At 43.5% G+C, this 26,091-nt stretch overlaps 1 protein-coding gene and 1 long non-coding RNA gene across 3 annotated transcripts; both read right to left on the bottom strand.

Moving 5' to 3' along the window:
* Positions 1–400: 400 nt before the first annotated feature.
* LOC111982047 (uncharacterized) lies at positions 401–1,464 on the bottom strand. The gene is made up of 5 exons (XR_002879654.3): positions 1,379–1,464; positions 1,087–1,229; positions 867–974; positions 691–789; positions 401–462 (listed from the first exon to the last, which is right to left on the bottom strand). It is a non-coding gene; the product is annotated as an uncharacterized lncRNA (long non-coding RNA).
* A 2,777-nt stretch (positions 1,465–4,241) lies between these two features.
* ints2 (integrator complex subunit 2) lies at positions 4,242–25,830 on the bottom strand. Of its 2 annotated transcripts, none has more exons than XM_024011969.2 (25): positions 25,251–25,830; positions 24,261–24,658; positions 23,553–23,691; positions 23,233–23,335; positions 22,934–23,047; positions 20,048–20,178; positions 19,671–19,841; positions 19,329–19,549; positions 18,980–19,105; positions 17,192–17,263; positions 16,356–16,470; positions 15,846–15,914; positions 15,450–15,584; positions 14,992–15,171; positions 12,514–12,625; positions 11,745–11,849; positions 11,092–11,256; positions 8,576–8,777; positions 7,635–7,760; positions 7,255–7,462; positions 6,634–6,915; positions 6,011–6,118; positions 5,721–5,826; positions 5,259–5,435; positions 4,242–4,723 (listed from the first exon to the last, which is right to left on the bottom strand). In XM_024011969.2, exons 2-25 carry the CDS (start codon positions 24,551–24,553, stop codon positions 4,542–4,544), a joined length of 3,642 nt encoding a protein of 1,213 aa, XP_023867737.1. In that variant the 5' UTR covers positions 24,554–24,658; positions 25,251–25,830; the 3' UTR covers positions 4,242–4,541. The 2 variants fall into 2 exon arrangements, with proteins under 2 accessions (XP_023867737.1, XP_023867738.1); XM_024011970.2 differs by having other exon boundaries at positions 24,261–24,650.
* Positions 25,831–26,091: the final 261 nt, after the last annotated feature.

The following is a 26,091-nucleotide window of genomic DNA, read 5'->3' as shown; positions in this document are numbered from 1 at the left end:
TCAAAGGATACAACTGACAATAATGAACACCTTGTGAAACAGCTGTGAAAACCAACCTGGCAATATTTAAGATTGTAATACATAAACTTTGATATTTTTTGGTACAGGTGTGTCATTATTTTCAAATGTTTTTGTACACTCACATGGCAATCAGATTAAAATACTGAATTCTGGTGTGTGGAATTTTGAGGAGTTRGTTGCTGCCTGTCACTTGTTCTCAACAGGCAGCCAGTCTCGGAAGGGGAACTTGAAGGAGACTGCAAAGTCCAGGCACTGCGGCTCTCTTTGTTCTGAGTGTCTGCAGTTCTAGTGTATTTAGTTAATCTGTGTATCTCACATATTATGTATGATAGAACAAGAACATTTTCTTAGCAGATAATAACAACATGACAATAACAGTGGGTGGTTGGTAATGGACATCAGGTGGATCTACATCTGGGTGTTTGGCAGAACCCCTAGGTCCTGGAGAACAGGAGCAGAGTTAAAAGGGAACAGGGTAGAAGATGTAAACAAGCAAACACACAGGTTACACTTTACTGTGAGAAAATGTGATGGAATATTCATTGTTGTATGCAAGGACCTACAATAAATACATATATATATATTCAACCACAAGCATGCAGTGTTATTAGTGCAGTGTTATAAATGGGAGATATGTACATTTCAACACTTTTAGAAGGTATAGCCTACCTCAAGCTGGTCCCCCTCCAACTCATAAAATCAGACTGATCCGAACTCACTGGTTCTGGTGGATGGGATACCTCCTGGGGGCTTGGACAGTCGATGGTCCTACAGTCATTTGGAGAGGTAAATTGAAGAGGACTACCATTTCTTGCATTCTCAAATGTCAACCAAATCATTTTTACCTAGTCAAAAACCTCTGCATCCTTCTCAGTCCGTGCCTGAAGGTGGTCCTCGAAGGCGTTCTGATCTGGTTCGACAACTTCCACCACATCAGGTGGGGTTTCAGTGATCTGAAAGTACGTTATACAAAAATAGCAATAGACAAACAACAACACTAAGTCAATCACACATTTGAAAGACTACAGTAAATGCAATAATTGTATATACAATTGCATTGTTCACCTCAGTCAACAGCTGCGGCTCCCGTCCGTACTCGGTGGAGGCCTGGATGCTGTTGTTGTGTTCATAGAGAATTACCTTCTTGGTACCAGTCAATGGACTTGCTCATGGCAGTCTTGAGAGTCTGGTTGGTCCATTCACCAAACCTGGAGAAGGGTGTAGGAAAGTGATATCTATTGACAATGTAAGACATTGAAATATGTCTGATTATGTACCATGGAAAAACAAAAACAAATTGTAAAAAATGTATTTAAAAAACCCATTGGTGACAGAATATAACTTATAACATCCGTACCTTGTTCCAGTGTTCATGAACTCGGTCACGCAAGATAACCGTGGGTGTTGAAGATGTCCATCATCGCCTGGAGGTGGCCACGCCAGTCTCGTCCTTGAGAGGAATCATAYAAAACTAAAAKCTATTATTGGTTCCAAGCACCCTAACATTTAAAGTGGTCCAATGAGGTCCACCCCTAACATTTAAAGTGGTCCAATGAGGCCCACCCCTAACATTTAAAGTGGTCCAATGAGGTCCACCCCTAACATTTAAAGTGGTCCAATGAGGTCCACCCCTAACATTTAAAGTGGTCCAATGAGTCCCACCCCTAACATTTAAAGTGGTCCAATGAGTCCCACCCCTAACATTTAAAGTGTTAGAGAGAAGATTACTTTATTCTTACCCGTAAGTCACCCTCTCAAACTTCTGGTAGGCTAGACAGGGTACTGACCTTTAAGCAAAAAGTGACAAATTGAAACATTGTGTGCTCTCTGATATATTAATTGAAATGATCATAATTTAAGATATAATAGAATGTGATTGATAAACAAAAGGTTATTTCACTTGCCCAGCTGTTCAACTCCTCGACAATTCCCCGTCAGAAGAAAGTAGGTTGATTTTGGCAATCATGTGCTTCACTCCAAAATGGCCAGCATGCATCTCGGTCAGCACGGCCTCCTTCTCCTCCTTAGTAAACATCACCCTCCTGTGTGGCTGACCATCCTTCCCCTGTAGGTACATATGATTGCCTAACAAGTYRGAAAAGAAGAGTTGTTGAAATACTCTAGTCCAAGTACATTTGCACTGCTGTCTTTCTGTTTCTCAGTCTTCCACTCTCTTCCCACCTCTCCCTCCCTCTCACTTTCATCCTCCCTCTCTCACTTTCATCCTCTCTYCTCCCCCTCCTCTCTGGCTTGGCATGACAGGCCCCTGGGGGTCAAAACCACTGGACCTCTCCGACAGGAAATGCTCTACTGCATAGCTTGGAAACTCTGGTCCTGGAGGGCTGAAACACCTATTTAATCAGGGACTGGTTTAGACCTGGTTCACCAGGTGAGAGAAATTAACTACCARCCTGGAAAAGGACTGGGATTCTAATGTCCCAGTGAAGCATGTGTCCATTGGAATACCATTAACTATACAATAGGCAAAATATAAGAAAAATAAGCAACAGTCAAATGTAACCAGATAAAGAACACATGAAATCTGAGGTAATTTTTATTAAATTACAAAAAACCTTAATGCATTGCTTTCATAAAATCATGTATGTGGCTTCCTTTAAAAGGTAAAGTTAGAATTAAATTGCAGTATTGGGATATCCGCGAAGCTAAACCTCTCTGCTATTTTGGTCCTACAGCGATCACATTACAGTTGCTAGTTTGTAAGCCAGATAATGTGATATAACCAGACTTATGATGTCCATTAAATGGCCATTACAGGTGTACCTATAAAGAAGCAAAATATTTTTCAACTAAGCTGCATTTGGAGATACTTTCTATGTTCTCGATTCAGGGGAAACGATTCTTATGTCTGTGTCCAGGTGCTTTTACACTGAACCAAAATATGAGCTGAAATAAAAKATCCCAGACATTTTCTATACGCAGAAAAAGCTTATTTCAGGGACAATAAAAGGCCACTAAAATGTGAAGATGTCACACAACAGAATGTCAGAGTTGAGGGAGTGTGCAATTTGAATGCAAGAATGTCCACCAGAACTGTTGCCAGAGAATTTAATGTTAATTTCTCTACCATAAGCCAACATCGTTTTAGAGAATTTGGCAGGACATCCAACCGGCCTCACAACAGCAGACCACATGTAACCACGCCAGCCCAGGACCTCCACTTCCGGTATCTTCAACTGCGAGATCATCTAAGACCAGCCACCCGGACAGCTGATAAAACAGTGGGTTTGCACAATTGAAGAATTTCTGCACAAACTGTCAAAACCGTCTCAGGGATGCTCATATGCTTGCTCGTCATCCTCACCAGGGTCTTGACCTGACTGCAGTTCGGCATCGTACCAACTTCAGTGGGCAAATCCTCACCATCGATGGCCACTGGCACACTGGAGAAGTGTACTCTTCACGGATTAATCCTGGTTTCAACTGTACCGGGCAGATGGCAGACAGCRCGTATGTCATCATGTGGTTTGCTGATGTCAAAGTTGCGAACAKTGCCCCAAGGTGGTGGTGGGGTTATGGTATGGGCAGGCATAAACTACGTGATACCGTGACGAGATCCTGAGGTTCACTCAGACCAACTGATACGTATTTGTATTCCAAGTAATGTGAAAGCCATAGACAGATTTCCATATATAAACTGTAAATCAGTAAAATCTTTGAAATTGTTTATATTTTTGTTCAGTGCACAAACAGAAAAATTGTAAATCCATGTTTTGTACTGCGCAAGGAGGTTCCTTGCCATTATAGCTGCCACACATGAACATTTCCCAGAACTAGTGGTTTCTATGCGATTCCGTCACGTGTAGAAGTAGATGACAGCACATCACACAATGCGAACAAAACAAAGATCTACACACAAGCAAGAGGCATTTCTCAATCGGTACAAAATATGGATGTACTATATTTCGGAGTTCTTTAGTGTTTGTAGAACCATCTGTAACTGGACATTTATAAGATAACTGTTCTCCAGAACCGAGAACGAAGAGAGTATCACCAATACCAGGTTAGTTGGTGGCGTTTTCCATTAGCCAAGTAGTAATCTAGTATGGAAGCATTCACATATCAGTGTTGCTAACAGCAGCCAACGTTGCTGCAGAGTGGAGCGCAACTGCGCAGATACTGTAAGTGCGTAGTCTTGCATCGCGCTCATTTGCAATATATGCGGTTGATCCTGCTGCTTGTGGCAATGTCATAACGATGAGTCTCAGTTTAAGTTTTTTTTAATACAAACAAGATGTACAATACAAAAACACTACATAATTCAAGGTTACCTGATAATTTCAAAAAAACATATTTTTTTGCTGAGAAAGAAGTCAGCTTAGAAAAATATTTTTACAATGGTCAAGAAAACAGACCTACAGCATATTGTATCTTTCATTACCTACAAAACACAGACGTCGCACACTACAACATACACATTGAAAATAACACTCATATCTAAACGTACAACCCTGCACCAGCCCCAGTGCTCCCTCCACCTGCACACCTGCAAGTCTCCGTGTCTATAGTCCGTGTTGGCTGGTGCTGATGATGTCCATGAAGGTGGCTTCTATCCTGTAGCAGAGCTGGACATCCGGGTCGGCACCACCCAGCTCCTCTGCTGCCCTCTGGGGAAGGCTCAGCTTGGACTTGTCCCCTCCTGGAACCAACACCTCCTGGGGCTTCTCCTTCAGGTACTGCAGCCCTGAGGGAGGGAGAGAGGGAGGGGGGGTACAGGAGAGAGAAGAGGGATGTTAGACTATACGGCTATTGATGCACCTTTATAAATGCTCATCTCTTGTTCAGTGTTCGGGTCAACTTCGATTCAATTCCTAGCAGTTGAATTGGACATACAGTAGTGCCTGAACGGACTGAAATTTAGGTGGAATCGACCACATCTCCAATGCAGTTACACTAATGAGTAAATCTGTACACGTGTTCATGGTCTTTTCCTATAAAATTAGATCCAACACTACTGAAAAAAAGACTATGGGAGCATTGCAACTAGAATGAGTTCTCTATTATATTMCAAAGCACACAAAAACACATTTCAATACACTAACCGTAATAAAGACTGATGGCTAAGGGCCGAGACACATTGGTTTTTATCAATAAATCATCATTTTTATCAACTTCCACTGCCCTCCAATACTTTCCTCTTCAGTTTCCTCCTCAATTCATGCCCCTTGGTTGGAGAGCGAGGTAGAGGCAGTGTTCCCTTTCAACACACACACACTTACTGGTGATGAGCGGGTCGATGTCCCTGGTCTTGGTGGACACGTCGGAGGCACAGACCTGTCCCACCTGCACCAGCAGGGTCGCCACGTCATCGTAGAGTGGAGGGAAGGCCTGGCAGAACGCCACCAGGCACGGCAGGGTAGGCATGAAGAAGGAGAAACGCTTGGCACGGGTCAGCACTGAGGGAGAGCGATAGAGAGAAACATATGAACATCATGAACAGCAAGGAGACTAGAACAAGCTGTACCTAGACCTAACAGGGGRAAAGGCTGTTATGAGTGATGACAATGCTGCACTAACAGAGACCCACCAGGAGATGGCACTAACATACCAGAGTACAGAGACAGGGAGACACTGCCGGTAGGACATGATGCAGTAAAGGGAGGGAAAAAAGGGCCAACAATGACAGGGTAGAGACGGGGGAGGTGGAGAGTGATAGATGGATAAAGCGAGAGAGAGCTGACCTGTGAGCAGCGTGGCCATGACGCTGACGGCCAGGCGGGCCACACTGAGGGACTTGGGCAGGGCGTACTGGGTACACAGGTGGGACAGCAGCTGGATGGCAAAGATCTGTAGAGGGAGACAAGAACCATAGTTAATGCCAGTACTTTCTGTCCAGAAAGACAGGTTCCAGTAGAAATGTTGCTTAAACAGGCCTGGAAACAAATTGATGTAAAACACTGACAAAGGCACAGGGCTAATCTTGCTCAGCTTTGTGGGCTTGGATGCCAGATGAGGACACAGGGGGGCTCACCTGTTTCTCCAGCTGGGGCTGGGCCAGCAGCTCTGGGATGAAGTCCAGGCAGATATGGATGGAGGGGATGCCAGCCACGGTCAGGGGTAGCAGAGCTTGAGGGTAACCCTGAGACAGAAGGTGAGAGAAGAAAGGAGACAGAATGGAATGAAAGTAAAAAGAGTGAAAAGCAGAGGATAAGTAGTAGCTTTGACTGAGCTTCTGTCTTGTGATGTAAACACACAGGGTAGCCGCAGCGGCAGCTTGTGTGCGCAGCATGGATCCAAGAAGGCAGGATTACTGCGACAGAGGGGCAGGATTGTGTTGATGAAGTGAAACATATGGCAGCTTCCTACTACTGGGACTGATGCAGTCATTCAGGCTGCAGGACATTCCTTCCCCTCTCACGACTCACACTGATCACTGACAACAGCTCTTCTGTGGCACACGGGAAGACACATTCATAATCTCAGCCTGTAGACGCCATTTTGTTATGCTGTTTGTTATGACTAAATGCTGCTATGACGGGATCATATCTGTATTGACACTTTCAGACCTTGAAGCCTTATCGACAAAGGGGCTGGGGGCCCGTTTGGAATTTAAAAAAGAAAAACATCTCTTGTACGTAGTAGAACAGTGTTCACCTGGAAGTGCACCAGTTTGGCGATGTTGGGGTCAGCGATGAACATCTGGTGCAACAGACAGCAGATGAGACACTGCACCTCCCTCAGGTCACTGAGTAACCCCCCATCCGGCTCACCATCGCCTTCTGCTCTCCTGGCCCCCTCTTCCTGTTTGATGGGCCCGGGCGCAGCCCTCATGCTCTGGAGCAGGCTCTCAGCGTCGCCCCCAGCCACTAGGGGCCCAGTCTGCACCTCTGAGGTGGGCAGACACACCTCCAGCAGGATCTGGACTGCAGCACTGTCCTGGAGTCAGAGAGAAGAACAAGACAGAGACGTAATGTGAGATTCTAACTGAAATGACTGACGTACAATACACTGTGTGTCTGTGTGTGTGGACACGTTTTACTATACTTGTGAGTACCAGAAGTCCTCAGAAGAACAGTAAACCAACTAAAATTCTGATAAGTGAGGACATTTTGCCGGTCCTCACTTGCAAAAGGGCTATTTTTAGAGTTAGGATTAGATTTAGGGAAAATAGGATTTTGAATGGGAATCCATTGTTGGTCCCCAAAAAGTCCTCACAAGTATAGTACAGCTGTGTGAAAGAGTATGTATGAGTGGGTGTCTCTCCCACTGTGTTACCTGAGCGGCCAGCAGTGCGTTCTTCAGCTCCTCTCTGGTGACCTCTGGGGTGTCTGGCTGTCCAGCCTGTCCCAGGCCCAGGTTAGAGATGGTCTGGCTCTGCCGGTCAAAGTCCGCTGTTTCCTTCAGGTGGGAGTTGAGGTAGGCCTTGGAGGCCAGGAGGTAGCCATTCAGCATGTGGAGGACAATGTCCATCAGAGGGGGACACCTGAGGAAGGGACACAAAGATGTTATTTACTCACATAATGATGTAGGCTTCATTGTGTTTAAACAGGAAATACATTTTACAAATTCCAAGTGTACAATTGCAAAACAATACATTGGGATTAAATATCTTGAGCCCTTCTCCAGCCCAAAGATAACCATGTGCTGTAGCCTACCTGTAGACCCTTTGGTCACAGCGCAGCACGATGAGGGGGTCAACCATCAGGTCATTCTGAATATACCTCTGCTGCCTCAGCATCTTCACTGAGGGCTGCAGGGCATTCACCGTCATCACCCACAGCCTGGAGTAAAACACGGAGGAAAGAGAGCAGGGCCATGGTCAGTGGGGAGAAAATGTTTTCAGACAAAGTGCCCCAGTGATGTATTACCTGAACTTGTCCAACACATTTTCATTTTCTGTTTTGCTACGCTGTRGACTTCTAAACACAGTCATAAGGTTTCTTTATAGGGATTATGTTATTACTAGCTATACAGTAGCCTGTTGCAGCAGATCTATTTTGTGATGATCAAATCTATTCAATTGCTAACACCTTTTAGTTTCCCATTGAAAACTCCAATGGTGCATTCAAGCAAGGACAAGCTGTCCTTTCAGACAGAGAAGCAGCTACCACCAGTTCTCTTCACCCAGAGTCTGTTGTCTGTGTTCCCTCCTGCAGACTGTATGACATTAATCAAATGGTTCCTGTGAGAGGCCGACACTCCAACACCAGCTCTCCCTTCCAGCTTCATCACTCCTTCCTCCCCACAGGCCTCCCTCTGCACAGCACCATTCAATACCACCACAGACGGTTGAAGAGGGGATGAGGAGGGGGAGGAAAACAATCCATTATGCCCCAAACCCTGGAGTCCCCTCCCTTTTTCCTGCCCTGGGCTGTCGTGTCCTCGTTACAGAGCAGCTATTCGTGCATGCGGGGATTGATTGGTCCGCCTGCCTGCTCCTGCCGACTGTAGCTCTGTGCCCCTGGAAACACTGGGGCACTGAGGGTCCACCCCCTTATCACCACCAGTGAAGACACAGAAATGGAATTGAACATGAACCCCATCTCTGGTCGCGACATCCAGCAAACAAGCCCTTCCTCTCTATAATATTGCTGACCTGCGGGGCATGACAGTGTTGAGGACCATCCAGAGCTTGTTGAGGGTCTGGGGGATGCGTCGGGGGACACTGGGGCCCAGTAGCAGACCCATGCTACCCGTCAGAGCCTCGGCGTAGGGGATCAGGTCTCCAGCTGACAGCAGGGTCAGGTGGTCCAGCATTCTCATAAGTCTGGGACCACTGGAGGGAACCTTCTGGAAGGCTGGGAGAGAGGGAGGAGAAGAAAAAGCTTTTAGTGAGAGAGTGGAGTCTTAAAAAGGGCCGATCCTGGATTCGAAAAAACAAAAAAGCGGACACCCAGGAACTTGTTTTGATAAACTGCCGAGTATGGCTGAACAATTTATCGAATTTACATAAAAATTGCATATCCATATCGCAAGAGATCCATATTTTTGGCAATATTTTGAAACACCATTCAGCCGCCTGTAACATCCGTTTTCATAGTTTACTCCGATTGTAGTTTCTTCCTCTAGGATGCTTTTCCACACAAACCAAGTCCCACCCCCTGTCACTCACTCAAGCAGGCAGCAGTTCTCCTCGCTGTAGACTCACTCTCAACAGAATCCAAACAAGAACGATGCTGCATACTTTGCTTCTTAAAAATAAATCAATTTTTATTTTTGTGTATCTTGCCATCAGCAAATGCTAGTTAGTTAGTCTTAGCAAGCTGCATGTGCCCAATTCTTTGGGCCGTTAGCTGCTAATGCAATTTGCCAACACTAACTAGCAAGCTAAATGCACTGACTGAGATAGGGCAAATCTGGCTAACAAACTGTAGCTCTAATACAATGGTGGTGTAGATCAACATGTTYGTGCTAGCATGTTCTGAATCAGAGGAATAGCAAAGCATATTCTAAAAACTTTGCCTGAATGTAACAGCTATTGAAATCTAACTAGGGTTCCCTGGGAAAAAATGACCAATATTTAGGTTCCTGCCCCGTCACTACTCCTACCTGTCTTTTTCGTTCGTTGTCATGCTAAACACTGTATTTCAACCATATATTTAGAATAATTATTCTATATTATTTCAACAGTTCATCCAAGTGTTTTATAAATACCGGAAGTCAAATCGCAATATTTTGTGCAAAATAAATAAAATAATTTGTGATTAGATATTTTGACCATATCATGCAGCCCTACAGCTGAGGGATGGGGCTGGAGAAATGAAACCTTATATTTAATTTAGAAGTCCAAAAATAAAAATGTACAAATCCCAGACTGCCCCTTTAACACAGTTTATTTAGGGTTGGTTTCCCAGACACAGATCAAACCTAGTCCTGGACTAAAAAGCACTTTCAATGGAGATTTGTTGTGCAGGCCTAAAATTACTCTGGGTTTGGGAAACTGGCCCAGAGTGTTAATAGATTGGCTTGATACACTCTAGTCTCCTTTCCTTTCACTCCACTGATCTGAAACCACAGGACAGCCTGAAGGTGATATAGCAGAGGTCAATCGTGAGGCTTCCTTTCACCTGTCCACTTATTTCACATCAATGTGGATGGAGGGAGCAGATGGCATGGGTAGAAAGGAGAAAAAGCAAGAGAAAGAGAGAGAGTGAGAGTATACACATCTCTCTAGTCTCAACTCCTCTCTCTAGTCTCAACTCCTCTCTCTTCTGCTCTGTTCTGCAGCTGATTCACTTAAAAGGTCAACCTCCCCAACAACAGAGGCTGTTAATATCACTATGACATAAAAGCACTGCTTGCATCCCAGGCTCTACTGAACACCACCAAGCCTCTGTTTTGCTGCAGTGTAGGATCCCTCCTCTCCTTCCCTCTCTGTGTCCACTGTAATCCAGGAGACGATCGCCTCTGGGCCTTCTCTTTCTAAAAACGTCTACTTTTCTCCATGGCACACTAGTGAAATTACTTACATAACCAAGAAACAAGCTCCAGGTTACGATTCAAATGTAAAGATTTTCTTACAAAGAAAATGTATTTTGTTTTTGATGGGGAGAATTTTGGATTAAATGTGCGTGTAGATAGATTATTTCCCTCCTAATCAGATGTAGTTTTACAGATGAGATTAGCAGTGCCTTGGAGCTATGCAGCAGTAGTAGGTCTGATTCCCTGACAGAGAAAGTATTTGCGTCTCAAATTGCACCCTATGCCCTATAGTGCATATTTAGGGAAAAGGGTGCCATTTGGGATGCACCCACGATGATATACCAGGGGGCTCCATCTCTCTAGAGGCCAACAGCAGCATGATAATCTGACACTGAAGCCCTTACTGCAGGATAACAACACACTTTACATCACATGACCCTGTGTTTATCCCACTCACTATTACGGAGTATAGAACTACTCTTCTATGTTGAGTCCCAACTACCTTCCCAAAGCCCAACACTGCACATTACTCTTTATTGGCCTCTTATAAGGCTTCTTCAACAACTAGCCCCATAAAATCTGATGTAAACTCACCATTCCCAAAACTGTTCTCTCCACCCTAACCCTAAACCCCATTCCACGATTCCCCTCAACCTCCCCACTCCCTCAACCTCCCCACCCCAGTCTCACCGTCGTGGAGTTGTGTCTGGGAGTATCTGCAGGTGTTAGAGGTGAGCAGCATCCTCCGGAGCAGAGGCAGGGTTCCTGTCACCTCCTCCTCACACACCCAGTCCTCCACCATACACAGGTGGGGGTAGTTAGTGGCCAGCAGCCGCAGCAAGGCCGAGTGGAGGCCTGGGGAGGGGGGAGGAAAGGAGAGGAGTCAAAAGACATGACATTAAAACAAGCAAAGGAAAAGAACGCTGACCCTAAAGAAGGCTAATACACTGAAATAAGTTATACACACAGTGTTACAAATTAGCAGGTAAGAATGGCTTGCATTAGGTTGATGGTAGCCTACACTAAACACTGGCTACCTGGCAAATGAGTGCCTAACTAAACTTGCTGGAGCACCAAAAGAGAAAGTGTAGTAGGTTAATCAGTAGGCTAACTAGTTGCTTTCATAACATTAACTGGTAAAAAATATAATAAATTAMATTTTAAGTTACAAATTATACACTTTTGACTCCCTAAATGATCTGGGTACACTTTGCATATACATAGAATCTATGTTGATGGGGCTTTAAATGACCGATTAAAAACAATGTCTATTCAAAAGGCACTCCAACCCCTACTTACTGTAATAAGTACTTAGGGATACCCTCTACATTGGATGTACTTACCCCCCAACTCCTGTTGCAGGCCCTGGGCCTGGGTGATGAGGTATTTGATGGGGATCTGGTCCATGAGTATGGCAGAGTACGACTTAGGCTTCCTCTGCATCAGAGCTGAGGAGAGAGGAGAGGTTGATTTGGCCCTGCTGTCTATTTAAAAACACCCTGTGTGAGTACTACCAGAGTGGGGTGATTCTTCACTGAAATGGCTTCAATAACAATGCTGATGGGCATCATTACTCCTGCTTGAAGGGTGCAGTAGCACAACAATTAAGAAGGAAGCATATGTATAAACTAACACAGACGTAAATGAGGACTAATGAAGGGTGGGAAGACCWTATCATCCAAGAAATAGTGACTCTGCCAAGTCCTTCAGTCCAGTAGGTAACACCTCCCCTGGACATTATACTTGGCTGGCTATTGAGAATAAATGGAAGCTTGAAAGAAAGCCAAGCCAGCCAAGCCAGGAGGGGAGAAAGGAATCCCCCATAGCAACACACAGTTTCCTAGTAGCTTAACAACAGAGGACAAAGCCTGCCCTTTCTCTTGGTTCCCTGACACTCTCTCTCTGTCCATTCCAAACACAGCATACCTTCTTCAATGGAGAAGACAATGAAAGTGCCTGAGTGGAGAAGAAAAAGCAGCAATAGGGTGGCTAGGAGAGAAGCCAAGGGTGGCTGAATGAATGAAGTTCAGGAGTAACATACACTAAGGTACTTGTATTTATTAGGGGATCCCCATGGTACATACCCAGGAGGAGATCGTGTAGGATACATACCCAGTTGTTTAGTGTTGGACAGGAGAGCCTCCTCATAGGACAGAATATAGTAGAGGATGAGGAGCTGTGTGGTGATGCTGTATCTGGAACGCACCGCTCGACCACCCTCTCCCTGCCAGAGAGAGAGATGGAGAAAGAGAGAGCGAGATCGGGGGGAGACAGAGAGTGAGATAGAGGAGGAGAGAAAGAGAGGGAAGAGAGCAGGGAGAGACAGAGACAAGGAGAGGTCAGGGGCAGGTCACCACAGAGTGTTCTACACTGCAGGGCCAATGGGCTACTAGCGACAAATGGCCCTCTCTCTGACCTTCTAGGGCAACCAAGGCAGAATAAAAGAACAAAGTGGATGACAGGACATGAATACGGCGTTGCTGATGTATGACATCGTTAAATATCATGTCAGTGGCTGCAGACAGCCCAATAGACCAGGGAGACTATAATGATATTAAAGGCAATTTACTCCCAATGGCCTCTAAACATAACGAATGGTCAGATTAATTGAAACGGACCAACTACCATTTAACGTGAATATTTTACATGGTGGCTTTGTATCGCTGCTTGCTTTTAAATCTGCACCATCCAGTGATTGTGTCAAACCTTGTTTATCTCCAAAGCATGTACAACCTATTTGAGCAATCTATATTTTACAGCATGCGGGGGGATGGATACATGTATATATTTGGGCTGTTAATAGAGCTAGTTTGATCTCTCTGACATGTTTTTCTCATATTAATTAGCCGTTGATGGAAGGGGTTTTGACCCTGTCTCCACATTTCACTGCCTGAAAATTAAATCAAAAAATGGATTCAATTCGATTTTTTGCTCCAACCGATCTACACAACCTACTCCACATTTTCAAAGTGACATTTMTTTTATAGAACATTTTCCAAATGAATAAAATAAAGACCCCTGGGTTAACACTTAGTGGAAGCACCTATGGCAGCCATACTCGATATTACATAATAATCAGAATTCCCTTGACCACGCCCATAGATTGTTTTCCCCCAAACACTCTTTCCTACTGACCACCATTGTAAAATAAGAGCCAACTTCATCATCAATTATACAGAAATAACAAAACACGCCGAAAAGCTGCTGTATTCTTCAATGTAAACGTAACCAGGTTAAAAGCCCCAACCTACAGTTCGAAATGCTCCCACGTAGGGAAATGGAGCCTGCAAGAAGATCCCTGTGGCTTCAGGCTATTCGGTGTGGGAGTGGGAAATGTGGGGACGCTGTGTTCAAGTAGGCTACACGTAGCTATGTGTGTGGAAAACGTTTCATCACAGGTAAGACTTTTAACTTGTTCAGTATAGTCCGTGTAACTCCACTCACTACTTGTAGCTGTATAGTCCGTTTGTTTGTGTTGTTGGTATTGGCTAGCTGTTCCGGTCAGTAGATAGCTAGCACTCACGCAGGCCTACAATATTACATTTTTCTAAGTAGTGAGAATGGTCAGGAAAAGTCCTTTTTAGACATGTACTTTTCTTAAATGTAGTTTTGTAATTGACTAAAACAAGCAGACAACAAAAGGTCACGTTCTATCGAATACCGACAGCGACTATTACAGCTGTGGATCATATTAAATAAGATTCTAGCAACCTTGCACTACTCTGAGGGCAACATAAATCTATTGTTTTTGTATAAATTGCTCAAGCTCAGTAAATTTGGTTGGGAATCATTGATGGAAAGCAACATTCAAACCTTGCCTCTGAATTTCAAGATTTACGTATAGACTGCGACTGGACCATTCAGCACCTCTTGGCAAGCCATTCTGTGTCTTTACCAATGAAATGTAATTGTCCCACTGAAAAATAAAACTATCCCAAGATGATTTAAAAAAAAAAAAAAATGTTAACCAGGTTAGGTTTACAGGAAAGGACAGTGGGTTTTCCTCTTACTTTTTACCTGGGCTTTGCTACTTTCATATTTATTTTGATGCTGACAAACTCCCCAGTCCCTGCTAGTGAAAAGCATACCCATAACATGATGCTGCCACCACAATACTTGAAAATTAAGAGGATCAACAACAATGCAATCTATGCACATTATTGGCCTGTATGACTAAATTAATAGAATGAAGCCTGTGTTAAAAAAAAAATCCACTCAATTTATTCTGTTGGCAACAAGGCCGTTAAGTAATACTGCACGACAAAGGAAATACATTTTTGGCCTAAATTAAAAAATACAGGTTTGGGTGAAAACCCTATGTATGTTTAAGTATTGCGGTGGCAGCATCATGTTATGGGTATTCTTGTCACTGGCAGGTACTGGGGAGTTTGTCAGCATCAAAATAAATATGAAAGGAGCAAAGGCTAGGTAAAAAGTAAGAGGAAAACCCACCCCAGTCTTTAGAAAACCTTACCCCCTGTGTGTGTGTGTGTGTGTGTGTGTGTGTGTGTGTGTGTGTGTGTGTGTGTGTGTGTGTGTGTGTGTGTGTGTGTGTGTGTGTGTTACGTGCGTGTTTAAAAACTCATTCACCCCTGCAGTGGAGCCTTGGTAGACGGTGAGGATCTCCTGCTCAGTGATTGGCTGGTTGGTGGCCTCAGGGTTGGCCTTGGAGGCTGGGGTCAGGATGGAGTTGATGTACACATCGATGAGGGGCAGCAGCTGGGTGTGGAGCGGGGTGGATGTCTCACACAGCTGCCTGTAGATCCAGTCCTATTGGAGACATGGAATTCAACAGTATTAATGTGTATATTAATATGTATTTGTTGTATAGACTATTGTACCAAAAAGGCTAGTACCAGTAAACAGTTAAACTATTTATCAGGTGTAAGTGCTCTTTCCCATATCTCCTTTTATAGCAAGTGGAATTCACCATGCTGCTCACCAAAGCCACAACCCTCATTAATTGGAAGTAACCAGTAGATGGAGCCATGAATGAACAGAAAAGGCATGAGGCCAATAACAGAACCACAGACTGGAGAACGGCCTACCTTGATGGAGACCTTGTGCTTGGTGAAGGCTCTGCTGCGGAGCAGCTGGTAGATACAGTGGATGGGCAGGAAGCCTGTGATGTTGGCACTCAGGTTGTTGGTAACCGCCACCCTCACAGCGTGGGCAGTGACCACCTCGACAAAAATCAATACAGTTTCAATACACCTGGCCAAAACTACAGATGGAGGATCAAATCAGTCCAAATACAAAAAAATGAATAATGAAACAAGTTGAAAAGTTGAAATAGGTAAATCATTATAATTACTGAAATGTTGAAATAATATGGCACTGTATAGCAAATAAACAACATGTAAGTCATAAAGAAATATGCTATCTAAAAAGATTAGGCTGTGGACTGTGGACAAATTGTATATATGGCTGTGTGGATGAAGTACCTGCTCAGTGAAAATCTCCTGGGTAAAGATGGTCTTCATTTTGCTCAGAGAGCTGGGCTTAATTGCAATCTGCAGGGAAGAAAGGGTGGCATTTACCAAGAGATCAGTTTAGACTGGTATCATTTACAGAAGGATCAGTTAGACTGGTATCAACCAAGAGAGTTGCTTATATTGCAGCCAATACCTAGTGAAAACATCCTGAGGGCAATGAATGAACCTGGCAGTTAATAATTCCACTCTATTCATATTGGATAACAGAAATTCTACATGACAAAAGCAGAATGGATACAGTGCCGACAGCCTAGGGTGAGAATAAAATTCAATACAACCAAATTACATTGCACCCTCTTTCTCTGAGAAATGAAGTGACAGCCAAAATAACTGAACACAACAGTCAGTGTATTGGCAGGCAGCCCTCTCTGTTTGTAGGCTCCCTGCATAGCTGAAGTGGAGGAAGTACAACAGTTAGCCACTCTCCCTCTGACTGGACTATCGATCCCTCCACCTTACCTTCATCCCCAAAGTGGAGCAGACCAGCTCGATGATGGCGCTGAGCTGGTTGCTATGGAAATACATGGCAACCAGTAATAGCATCTCTCCGAAGGAAGCGGCGACCCCTGCAGCACTGTACACACAAGAGTGTGTGAGAGAGGGAGAGAGAGAAAAAAAGGGGGTCAGGAGAGACAGAGGAGAGATTTAAACCGGCGGCTTACAATGCATCTTAGAGGACAGCACTTTAATAAAATGATTATGCCCAGCTATATTAGACACCCCCCTCCTCCGGCCTAGTGTCCCCTCCACGGCGCCGGCCAACACTCATTTACCATCCCAGAGGGGGAGTTGGGCTGCTGCAGTGATAACTCATGGTTCAATGAAGGGCTTATTACATTTTTAAAAGCCTGTCGGGGCCTCCCGGGTTTGTTCCCCCTTCCAGCCCAACTCCCACCCTCATCCATCACCACCCACCCTGCCTCGCATCCCTGCACTGTTTGTTTTGAGACGAGCTCTGTCTGGCCTCAGCCTTTCTCCTACCAGAGAAATACAGGGAACTCTGACTGGAACTGGGGGCATGAAAAAGAACACTCAGGGCACTTTTTGGTCAGACATTGTTAAATTCTGAGCCTGTTTAACTGGAAGACAATTACTTAATGTTGAGAGACACGCATGACTCATGTCATCATGACCATTTTGGAGGTTTGCTAATGAAATGCCCATATCGTGTGAAATGATTGCACCGATTGAAGCGCAATCAAGGAAAGCTAAAGTATATGAAAGAAAATACATACTGTTTGAACCCAGGTCTGGTAATGTTTATCATCACATAAGGACCAGGCCACCATCCTCACCTCTCAAAGTACTCCTCTTCTTTGATCATCCAGCTGAGCCACATCACCATCAGCTGCTCCTGCTCCGGGGTGCTGCAGGAGAGACACAATATCACACAACACCGTCACGTAGCCACAGATACCACTCAGTATAACGCTCCAGAGAAGCCACCTGTTTAATCTGGCTCTGTTAACCCAGCGAGAATCTTTCTGCCATCTGCTTGGTAGTAGATATAAAGACTACTGTTAGCCTTTCACTGTCACATTGACACATTAGATCAGAGCTGTGAATACTTTGTACTGTGTTCGTTTGTGTGATTTTTATACTAGCAGGGCTAGTATAAAAATCAAGTTTTAAACAAGTTTTAAAAAGTCAGACAAGAATAATAGATTTAAGTTGTTAAATCACAATATCAAACAATTACTCCGATCAGAATTGGATCAAAGGCCAACATTGGAATAATATTAAAATCGACTTTTAATGTACATAAATAAAAATGCCTACGCGCATATTAGCTACAGCCTCTCATGTCCAAACCAATGTTGACATGAGGGATGCTCCAGAAAATGTAGCCAAACTTGAATTACTTTTAATTATATAAATATAGGCTGAACGGCAGTCATGTTTGACAAATATAAGGAAGGATAATTAACATTAACACCTAAAGTCCTGATTCGGTCAACAAAGGAGGCACGTTACTTCAGATCAAGTGGAGGCACGTTACTTCAGATCAAGTGGTCACAAGACTGGAGAGTTAAGGGCCGTGCCTGTTGAGCACCACACATCACCCACCTTGAATCTGAGTGGAGGCAATGAGCATTTTAAAACGATTTAACCATAAACGTAATTGTTTAAAACCTAGACRTTTTATGTCATTTTATGAAGCATGTCTTACCTTGTTTTAAAGTAGCCTAGCCAAAATACAACCACAGAAACGTTGAGGGAATTATTTTATAAACAATTTATTGATTGAAACCAGCATTTTTCTCATGTTCTATTGGTTTTCAAAACCAGCATTATTTTATTKTCCAGCAGCCAAAGACATAATTTTAGCCATATTAGTAACCCATGCTAGTTGACACATCTTTAGAGCCCCCCTCATTCTTCATTTGTAATGGATATTTTCATCTCTGTCACATGAAACCACTTGCACGTGCAATGCACTTTTGAGAACGGTGTTTTCCCGCTAATTGCAAGTTTTGGAACATTCGCACGTACCCTAAAGCCATGTGCACACTGTTCAAGCTTATAATATGAAGAAATAAAAGTTGAAAAACATTTTAAGCTAAACGGTCTGATCGGTTGCATCAGCCTCATTGCTTTAAAAAAAATACAATTACATGCAGTGGTTGTATTAATTTTGGATCCCTAGAGGGAATTATTTTATGAAGAGATGAAAAAGTATTTGGTTGTAATTGTAGCCTAATGTTGTAATATTTTATAGGCTAACAAGGGTGCCAACTATCCTCCAGGAGAGCCTTTAAAGGGGAGTGTTGTATTTTGAGACTGGCTTGAATATACAAAGAAGCCAATAAGCTTCTGATTCTCTATGGTAAAAAAAAGATAGCAATGCGTTTTAAAATTGTGTTACAGACCGTTTAACATTTTGAAAAGTATTACTTAAAAAAAAAATGTGTATCTGTCCTTCTTGTCCAAAGGACAAGTGGCTAAAAAAGTTAATGTCAAGCCCTGACTAGTATTGCCYTCTCCTCCCAACCATTTAATGTGTTGAACAAGTCAGTGTCATTCTTTCTTGACATGTGTTTTTATACATAAAATTCATATAAAGATGTTGCTCGTGGTCCTACCTGACGAGTGTGGGGAAGGCCAGTAGTTTACAAAAGGACAGAGAGACAAATCGAACCCCAGCTGGAGTGGCCGGGGGTCGACTGGTCATGAGCTGGAGGAGCTGCTCTGCCTCCTCATCAGTGGGCCTGTCAACGGGGGAAAGACACACACATTACTTCAACATGTCACAAACACACAATTACAAAGACACAGAAATCTTGCAAAGTTTAATTACATCCTTTAAAAAAAAATAACCTAAGGTACAGTCTCCCCCCTCATGAAAATAATTCATCAATATTTCAAACAGTGGAACTATGARATACCATCAGTGCTATCCCAACTGATCTCCCCTCCCTCGGTGTCACCTACCTGAGTCCTGCGATGCCCATGAGGGCACAGTAGAGTCTGAGCAGGGCGGAGGCCTTCACCACGTGCTCCTCCCGGAGACCAGAGTACCCAGAGCTGCTCTCTGCGTCCTCCACACTGTCGTTGGGCTCGTGGGTGCTGCGCGACCGGGGCAAGATGGCCACCAGCTCCAACAACAGCTGCCTACGCATCTGCCACAGCACTGAACTGCTCTCACGCTTCCTCTGAGGGAGGGAGGGGAGTTTTGTAAGAGAGTAGAAGGTATCGGTGAGACCGGTGTGTGTGTTTGAGGAGCAGAATGTACATTTGTATAGTTCAAATCTCACTGTAGGCAGTGTTCCTCACCTGTTGTCCGTTGCGTATGAACATGCTGAACCAGGTGCGTACTTTCCCATTGGTGCCCAGCAGCAGCCCACTGACGTAGGACACCAGAGGGCTGACTGCATCATCGGCCGTGTCAGGCTTATAGTCCAGGGTCAGGGCCACACCCARACCTGGCAGGTGACACTCCTCCACCTGGGGAGGACAAACACACAGTGGACAGGACAGCATGACAGTTTTCATCAGGGCAGCAAACAGCAGTGGCATTTGCACAGCTCTGCGGTTTTAGAGCCGAGCTGTACTGTGCTGGCCCGGTTACAAATCCACCCTAGTTGCTGGAAAGGACAAATGGTTCATGTCAGTACGACAGTGTGAAAAAGGCATAAGAGAGATGGACTCACCACCATGGCTCTGATGTTGAGTGCCTGGGAGGGGTTCATCTGACACAACTGTCTCAGGGCCTCTGTCCTGCGTCTCCCTCCCATGCTCTCCTCATCCTGACGCTCCCCGTTCTTTATCAGGCCCCTGCACACTGAACACACCACAGATATCAGTTACATGTTATGCGAAGAATGGTTGTTCTTTTCAGAGGATGTGTTACATTTTCTTATCAAAATACTATTTTACAAATACATCTGTATGAAATCTGTACAAATAAAAAAGTTATGGAATAATGGGATTTGACTGATGAAATTTGATTTTGATAATAGATTTTCATGTTTGGGTTATTCAAATAATTTGTTGTTATTAATAATAACAGAGGATATGAAAGATGCACGAAAACAAGCCATTGTTCCATGTTTTTAATCTTCTCTCAAGGATCTGTAACAATTGTTCTTTGTCCCGCCAGAGCATTTTCTCTGTCTGTTTGCTTCATCTTCAATGTCTGTAGCAGTGCATTATGCCATAGTAGACGGACTGCTTACAGAAATCCAACGAGGCATGGAATCATTGCTCATTTATTTGCCTGTAAATAAGATCTAATAGCTCTCAAAAGCACATGCACTTTAACAGGGCTTCTCTTTTTGACCGGTTATTCACTGTAACTGACAGTTTAAAAGACTAAATGTTTATGGCCAACAGACTGTGACATGCACTAAAACTAGTGCTGAGCGATTAGTGCTGTTTGAGGTTGGTTTGGTTTTGGTTAGATTGTTTAAAAAATAATAACGGTTTTCGATCTCAATAAAAAATATTTTACATTATTTTAGAGCTTCCCTCAGCCATCACCTGCCTTTTTTGCTGACAGAGTGAAATGCTGTAACACAGAATAAAACACTTAGAGCCCCATTATGGTAGTTAATGCCCATTACGTCTTATCACTTATTAACCGTAACATATTCACATTACCGACTTTAAATCAAACATTTCAGTTGTGTATATTACTTATTTGATTACTATTATTTTTCATTCCTTAAAAAGCAACAAATCCCTGTGAATGGCCTATGTGGCATCGATATGAGTCAGAAACAGTTATTCTCGTGTCATATTTTACTACAAAGTGTAAATAGGATAATTTGTGCCATAAAGTCAGTCTTGTCTAAAACAGAGTTTGGAACATCTGTGCATCACAATGGGTAAATGAAGGTTGGGTTTTGATTTGACGATGTCCGTTTGCCCACTAACATGGGGTGAACAGCTGCGGTGATTTCTCTCTATCCAATAGCATAGACATTGAGACAGACCTGCCCAGCAGTACAACTTCGTTTACATAAGACAACACRTTGAACATTCTTTTACTTGAGAAATACTGCACCAAACACCTAAGATGAACAATTGCGCAACTAAAACATCCTTGGCAAAAACATCTACATTTGTCATCTTATATTCATTCTGGGGATTTTGAGGAAGTGACATAGGCTTCCGTGACTACAGTGTCTCATGGGGGACAAACATTAACCAAACGAGGAATCAGTCAGGAAACACACCAAGACTGAAATCTTGTTTTTCTAATGACGAACAGAAAAACACTTGCCAATCTGCGTGTTCAGTGGTACTCAGGCAGTAGCAGCCAGCCAGCCAGACAACAGTGGAGGCTGGTGGGAGCTATAAGAGGACAGGCTCATTGTAATCCTGAACTGGAATAAATGGAACCGAGTCAAACATGTTGTTTCCATATGTTTGATACAGTTCCATTGATTCCATTCTAGCCATTACATGAGCCCATTGCTCCTCACACCAGCCTCCACTGCCAGGCAACCATATTTTATTTTATTGATTTAACTAGGCAAGTCAGTTAAGAACAAATTATTGTTTACAATGACGGCCTACCAAAAGGCAAAATCCCTCCTGCGGGGATTTTGCCTTTTGGTAGGCCGTCATTGTAGGCAGTCATTAGCTAACTGAAACTATTTTAGCTTCCATCTCCCCTACTTACTACTTAAGAATTGCATATGCCATAAAAGACTCAAGGAGACCAAGTTAGTTACCACTTCATGTTCAAATTGTATTGGTCACATACACTTGTTTAGCAGATGTTATTGCGGGTGTAGCAAAATGCTTGTGTTTGCTTGTGTTTCCAACAATATCACAACATATACCTAATACACACAAATCTGGGTAAAGGAATGGAAGAAGTAAATATGCTGGGCAAAGTTATGCCTCACACTTGATGCCTTAAGACAGGGCCCATTTCCCGCCCATTTATATGAAAGAGGCCAATTCCAATAGCAAGCCATGAGGATTCACTAATGTTCAGCGCTATKTAATGTCTGCCGACTGACTGCTTCCTTCTCGCTGGACTTGCTAACGCAAATAAGCTATTGACTCAGGCCTGACCCCCTGGTTGATAAGAAGGCACCAGAGAGGCTGCTAGCAGAGCTAGATCTTCATAATGTATCTCTCAAAGCAGAGAACACACACACTCTGGGCCAGAAGCAAGACAATCATACTCATCATCTATATTATAAGGAGAACACATTAATCTAGTCCTACCTCTGGGGCTGAAACATTGTCCAATTACAAGGGGAAATACCTAACTGGGTGAAGAAATGTGGAATAGGCAGCCAATGTCAATAATTATCTGCCTAGAATTACATTGGGATCTATACAGACACTGATTATTCTATTAGATTAAATATACTCCACCTATAGACTAGGATCAGCTTRCCAAACATATGTGGGCTGCAGGCTCAATAAAACCAGCTAATCAATTAATGCGGTCTTATAATTAGTAGTACAGGCATGGTAAAGCTAAACAATTTGTGCAACATATTGTAACAGTCCAAACATAGAATATATATTTATTGTTAATTTTCATAGACATTATTTTGCATCTTTCACCCTACCTTCRTTAAAGCTGTCAGGGACGTTGGCAACCAGCAGGCACAGAAACCAGTCACCGTTTCTCACATGCAGCAAAGCCTCTGCCACGTCTATGATGGGCAGCAGAGAGGGCAACTCTGAGGACAAGGGGGGGAGATTGCAGACATCAAACCTGGGGGTTCCGTGCAAAACCAGTTATTTGATCTGAGAAAAGCTTCAGCTTCCAAATCAAAATCAGAGAAAATGCTGATTCTCAAATAGGTATGTTTTAGAAAACTGGGTCATTTCCACATAATGAGGTATTTTCTATTGATGCGAGTACCTGCTTGAAGTATACAGAGAACATCTGCAACTTCTTCCAGGTAAACAGGGCTCTCAAATAGCTCAGAGGACTTCAGGAACCATTCCCCATTGGAATCAGCCACCTGTAAGACAAAACACAGCCAAATTAACAACACACAAATACAATATCGAGTATGATAAACTGGACGTTTGCTAAAGGCAGGGCCACGTGATTCAGTTGGGCGCTACCCATTGGTGGTGGAGGTGGTTTGGTGGTGGAGGTGGTGAGTTTCCCCCTTGCCTGGTAAAGTACCATACACATGTTAAACTAACCCCGTGGGAAGCAGTGAGATGACTTACCTTGTTCATGATGGCCAGTAGTTCACTGAGTGCCAGCCTGAGTCTCCTGAGAGGGTCACTGTGTTCAAACTCCAGGGTGAGGCCATGCTGCAGCTGAGACACCAGGATGCTCTCTCCATTAGAGCCACCCGCCTTGTGCCTGTCAGAGGGGACACCACCACACCAGAACAATCAGTATCTCCGATCCACTAAGGCTGGGACAACACCAGTATCGCAATACTAATATTGCGATACTTGTTGGTATCGTGGCAAGGAAAGAAGACACTAAGCGGATTTATCTTCTTTAGGAAAATAGCCCTAATGTTGAAAACAAATCATTATGTTGTCATCCAGTCAGATGTATGTATTTTCCAAGCTATAGCACACAATATTTTACATACAGTGGATTTTTAAAGGACAAAAGAGTCTACTTCATGTTTTCAATTTTTGCAATGGAAAAAATATTGCGATAGTGGTCCTGACCCTACCATCCACACAACATGCTAAACAAACTCTTTACTCTGCTAAACAAAAGGGAGAGACAAAAAATATGTATTTGATTTTGATTCTCCAAGTTTATTTATAAAAAGCTAATTATGAGGTTAGTCATATTACTAACCAAACACATCTACTCGACCTGTATGAGTTGTTTACTTGAGTTGAGTGTCCTTTAGTGTAATAATACAGTTAACTAGTGTCTCTGTCTCTGAGATCATTCAAAGGTTTTACCTGAGTTGCTGCTCCTTCCTGGCATCCTGCTCCAAAGCATGGAAATCGACAGACAGGAGGGCCACAATGGAGTTGACAGCCTCCACCCCGGAGAGCAGGCGCAGGATGAGCTTCTTGTCCTGGGCCCAGGACTGGCTCTGGTCGGCTGGGGCACACAGAGCCATCCGAACCAAGCAGGGCAGCAGCAGCCTCAGCTCTGGGTCACTCAGGGCAGCCAGACGCACCACATCCACCTTCTGCATGGCCTCAAAGGCATATGGGCTGACAAACTGCAGCCCTGCACTTTCTGACATCTCTGCTGGTAGTCTGGGACTGGGTCCACTCCTCTCTGCTGGTAGTCTGGGACTGGGTCCACACCTCTCTGCTGGTAGTCTGGGACTGGGTCCACACCTGAGAGACTGGACAGAGTGAGGTTTTTAGTTGATGCTGTCCTGATGCGCCAGCTTAAAGTTGAACTATTTGTAGCTTGGCATTCAAATGACTTGCTTCAGAAGTTTGTTGCTTTGGATTTGGCGCTTCAATATTAGTGTTTTCCATGCCGTCATGTGCACAAAAATAATTTAGCATCCTTAGTTTATCAGCAAGTTAGCCAGAAAGCTGGTGACTTATTCAGGAACAGGCTGTGAATAAAAGGTATTGCTAACAATCCTACTAGCTAAGCTAAACTTGCTTTGTGCTGACTTCTTAACTAGCTAACGTTATAACATGATCATGAAACACTTCCTGATGATTTTAAGAGCATGGAGCTTACCTAGTTAGTTAAACTAGTTTACATTAACATGATTTCGCGATTAAAAAAATAGCAATAATGGGCTGATGTTAACGTAACTAGTAGCTAGCTAGCTACCATGCTAGTTAGCTCAGTCAGCTACAGCTAGATAAGCTAGCCTAGTATGTCTGACGGTGGTTCTTTAAATATACATGTTATCACATTGAGACAGATTATATCGATAATAAAACACGTGTCAACCGGTATAAATGTAACATTACCTTCTTTAGGGATGTTTCAACGAAGGAATGTAGCCTTTAGGACGTCAAACCTCTCACTCACGTAGCACAACAGCCACTCGTATGCATTCGCTGTATCCGTATTTCTCCTCCTAACAGTTAGCTAACGTAGCTAGCTCGCGAACTCTGACAGTCTCATTCTTACGAATCTGTCTGTACAAAGTAATTCAACCTATGTTCAGATAAATACATATTTACAATATGATCACAATAAATTAATGTACATAAGTGACTACTTCAACATTAAAGGCTATATGGGCAGATGTGGGCAAAATGTTCAGCCACCACCGCTAGCTAGCAGAGTGCCTGGGAGTAGCTAGCACTAGCATTACTAGCATGCATTCGGGCGCTCCGCGTGCACTTTTTGTCAGACTGCTGTTCTACCCCCCTGGATGACAGCCAAACAAAATCATGGTTGAATAAAGGAACAATATTAATACCTTATCTTTTAGCAACTGTTTTACAAAAGTCTATAATGCTTCTATAATGCTTTTTTCCTCTGATTATTCTACAGGGTTGAAGGATTTTGTTCCAGTGCAACATTGTCTAGTGCCAGCGCACACTGATGTTGAATCAGGTTAGAACTGGGCTAGAATAAAACCCTGCACATTCGGGTCTCCAGGACCGGGACTGTCAGTGCTTTCATCATCCTTGCGGACTACTATGTGCCTGAATCACAAGTCATTTTTTCTTGTTGACAGACTATTTAAAAAATGCAGATCCTGTAACAATCCCGATTTGGACCATGACTTAAAAAACATTTTAGTTTAAAAAAACGGGCACTATTTGTATACATTGGAATCACGTTTTTCTGAGTTCAAAT

The sequence above is a fragment of the Salvelinus sp. IW2-2015 genome, linkage group LG20 (genome assembly GCF_002910315.2).
Source record: "Salvelinus sp. IW2-2015 linkage group LG20, ASM291031v2, whole genome shotgun sequence".
Taxonomy (NCBI): domain Eukaryota; kingdom Metazoa; phylum Chordata; class Actinopteri; order Salmoniformes; family Salmonidae; genus Salvelinus; species Salvelinus sp. IW2-2015.
This window is presented reverse-complemented; position numbering and strand designations above follow the sequence as displayed.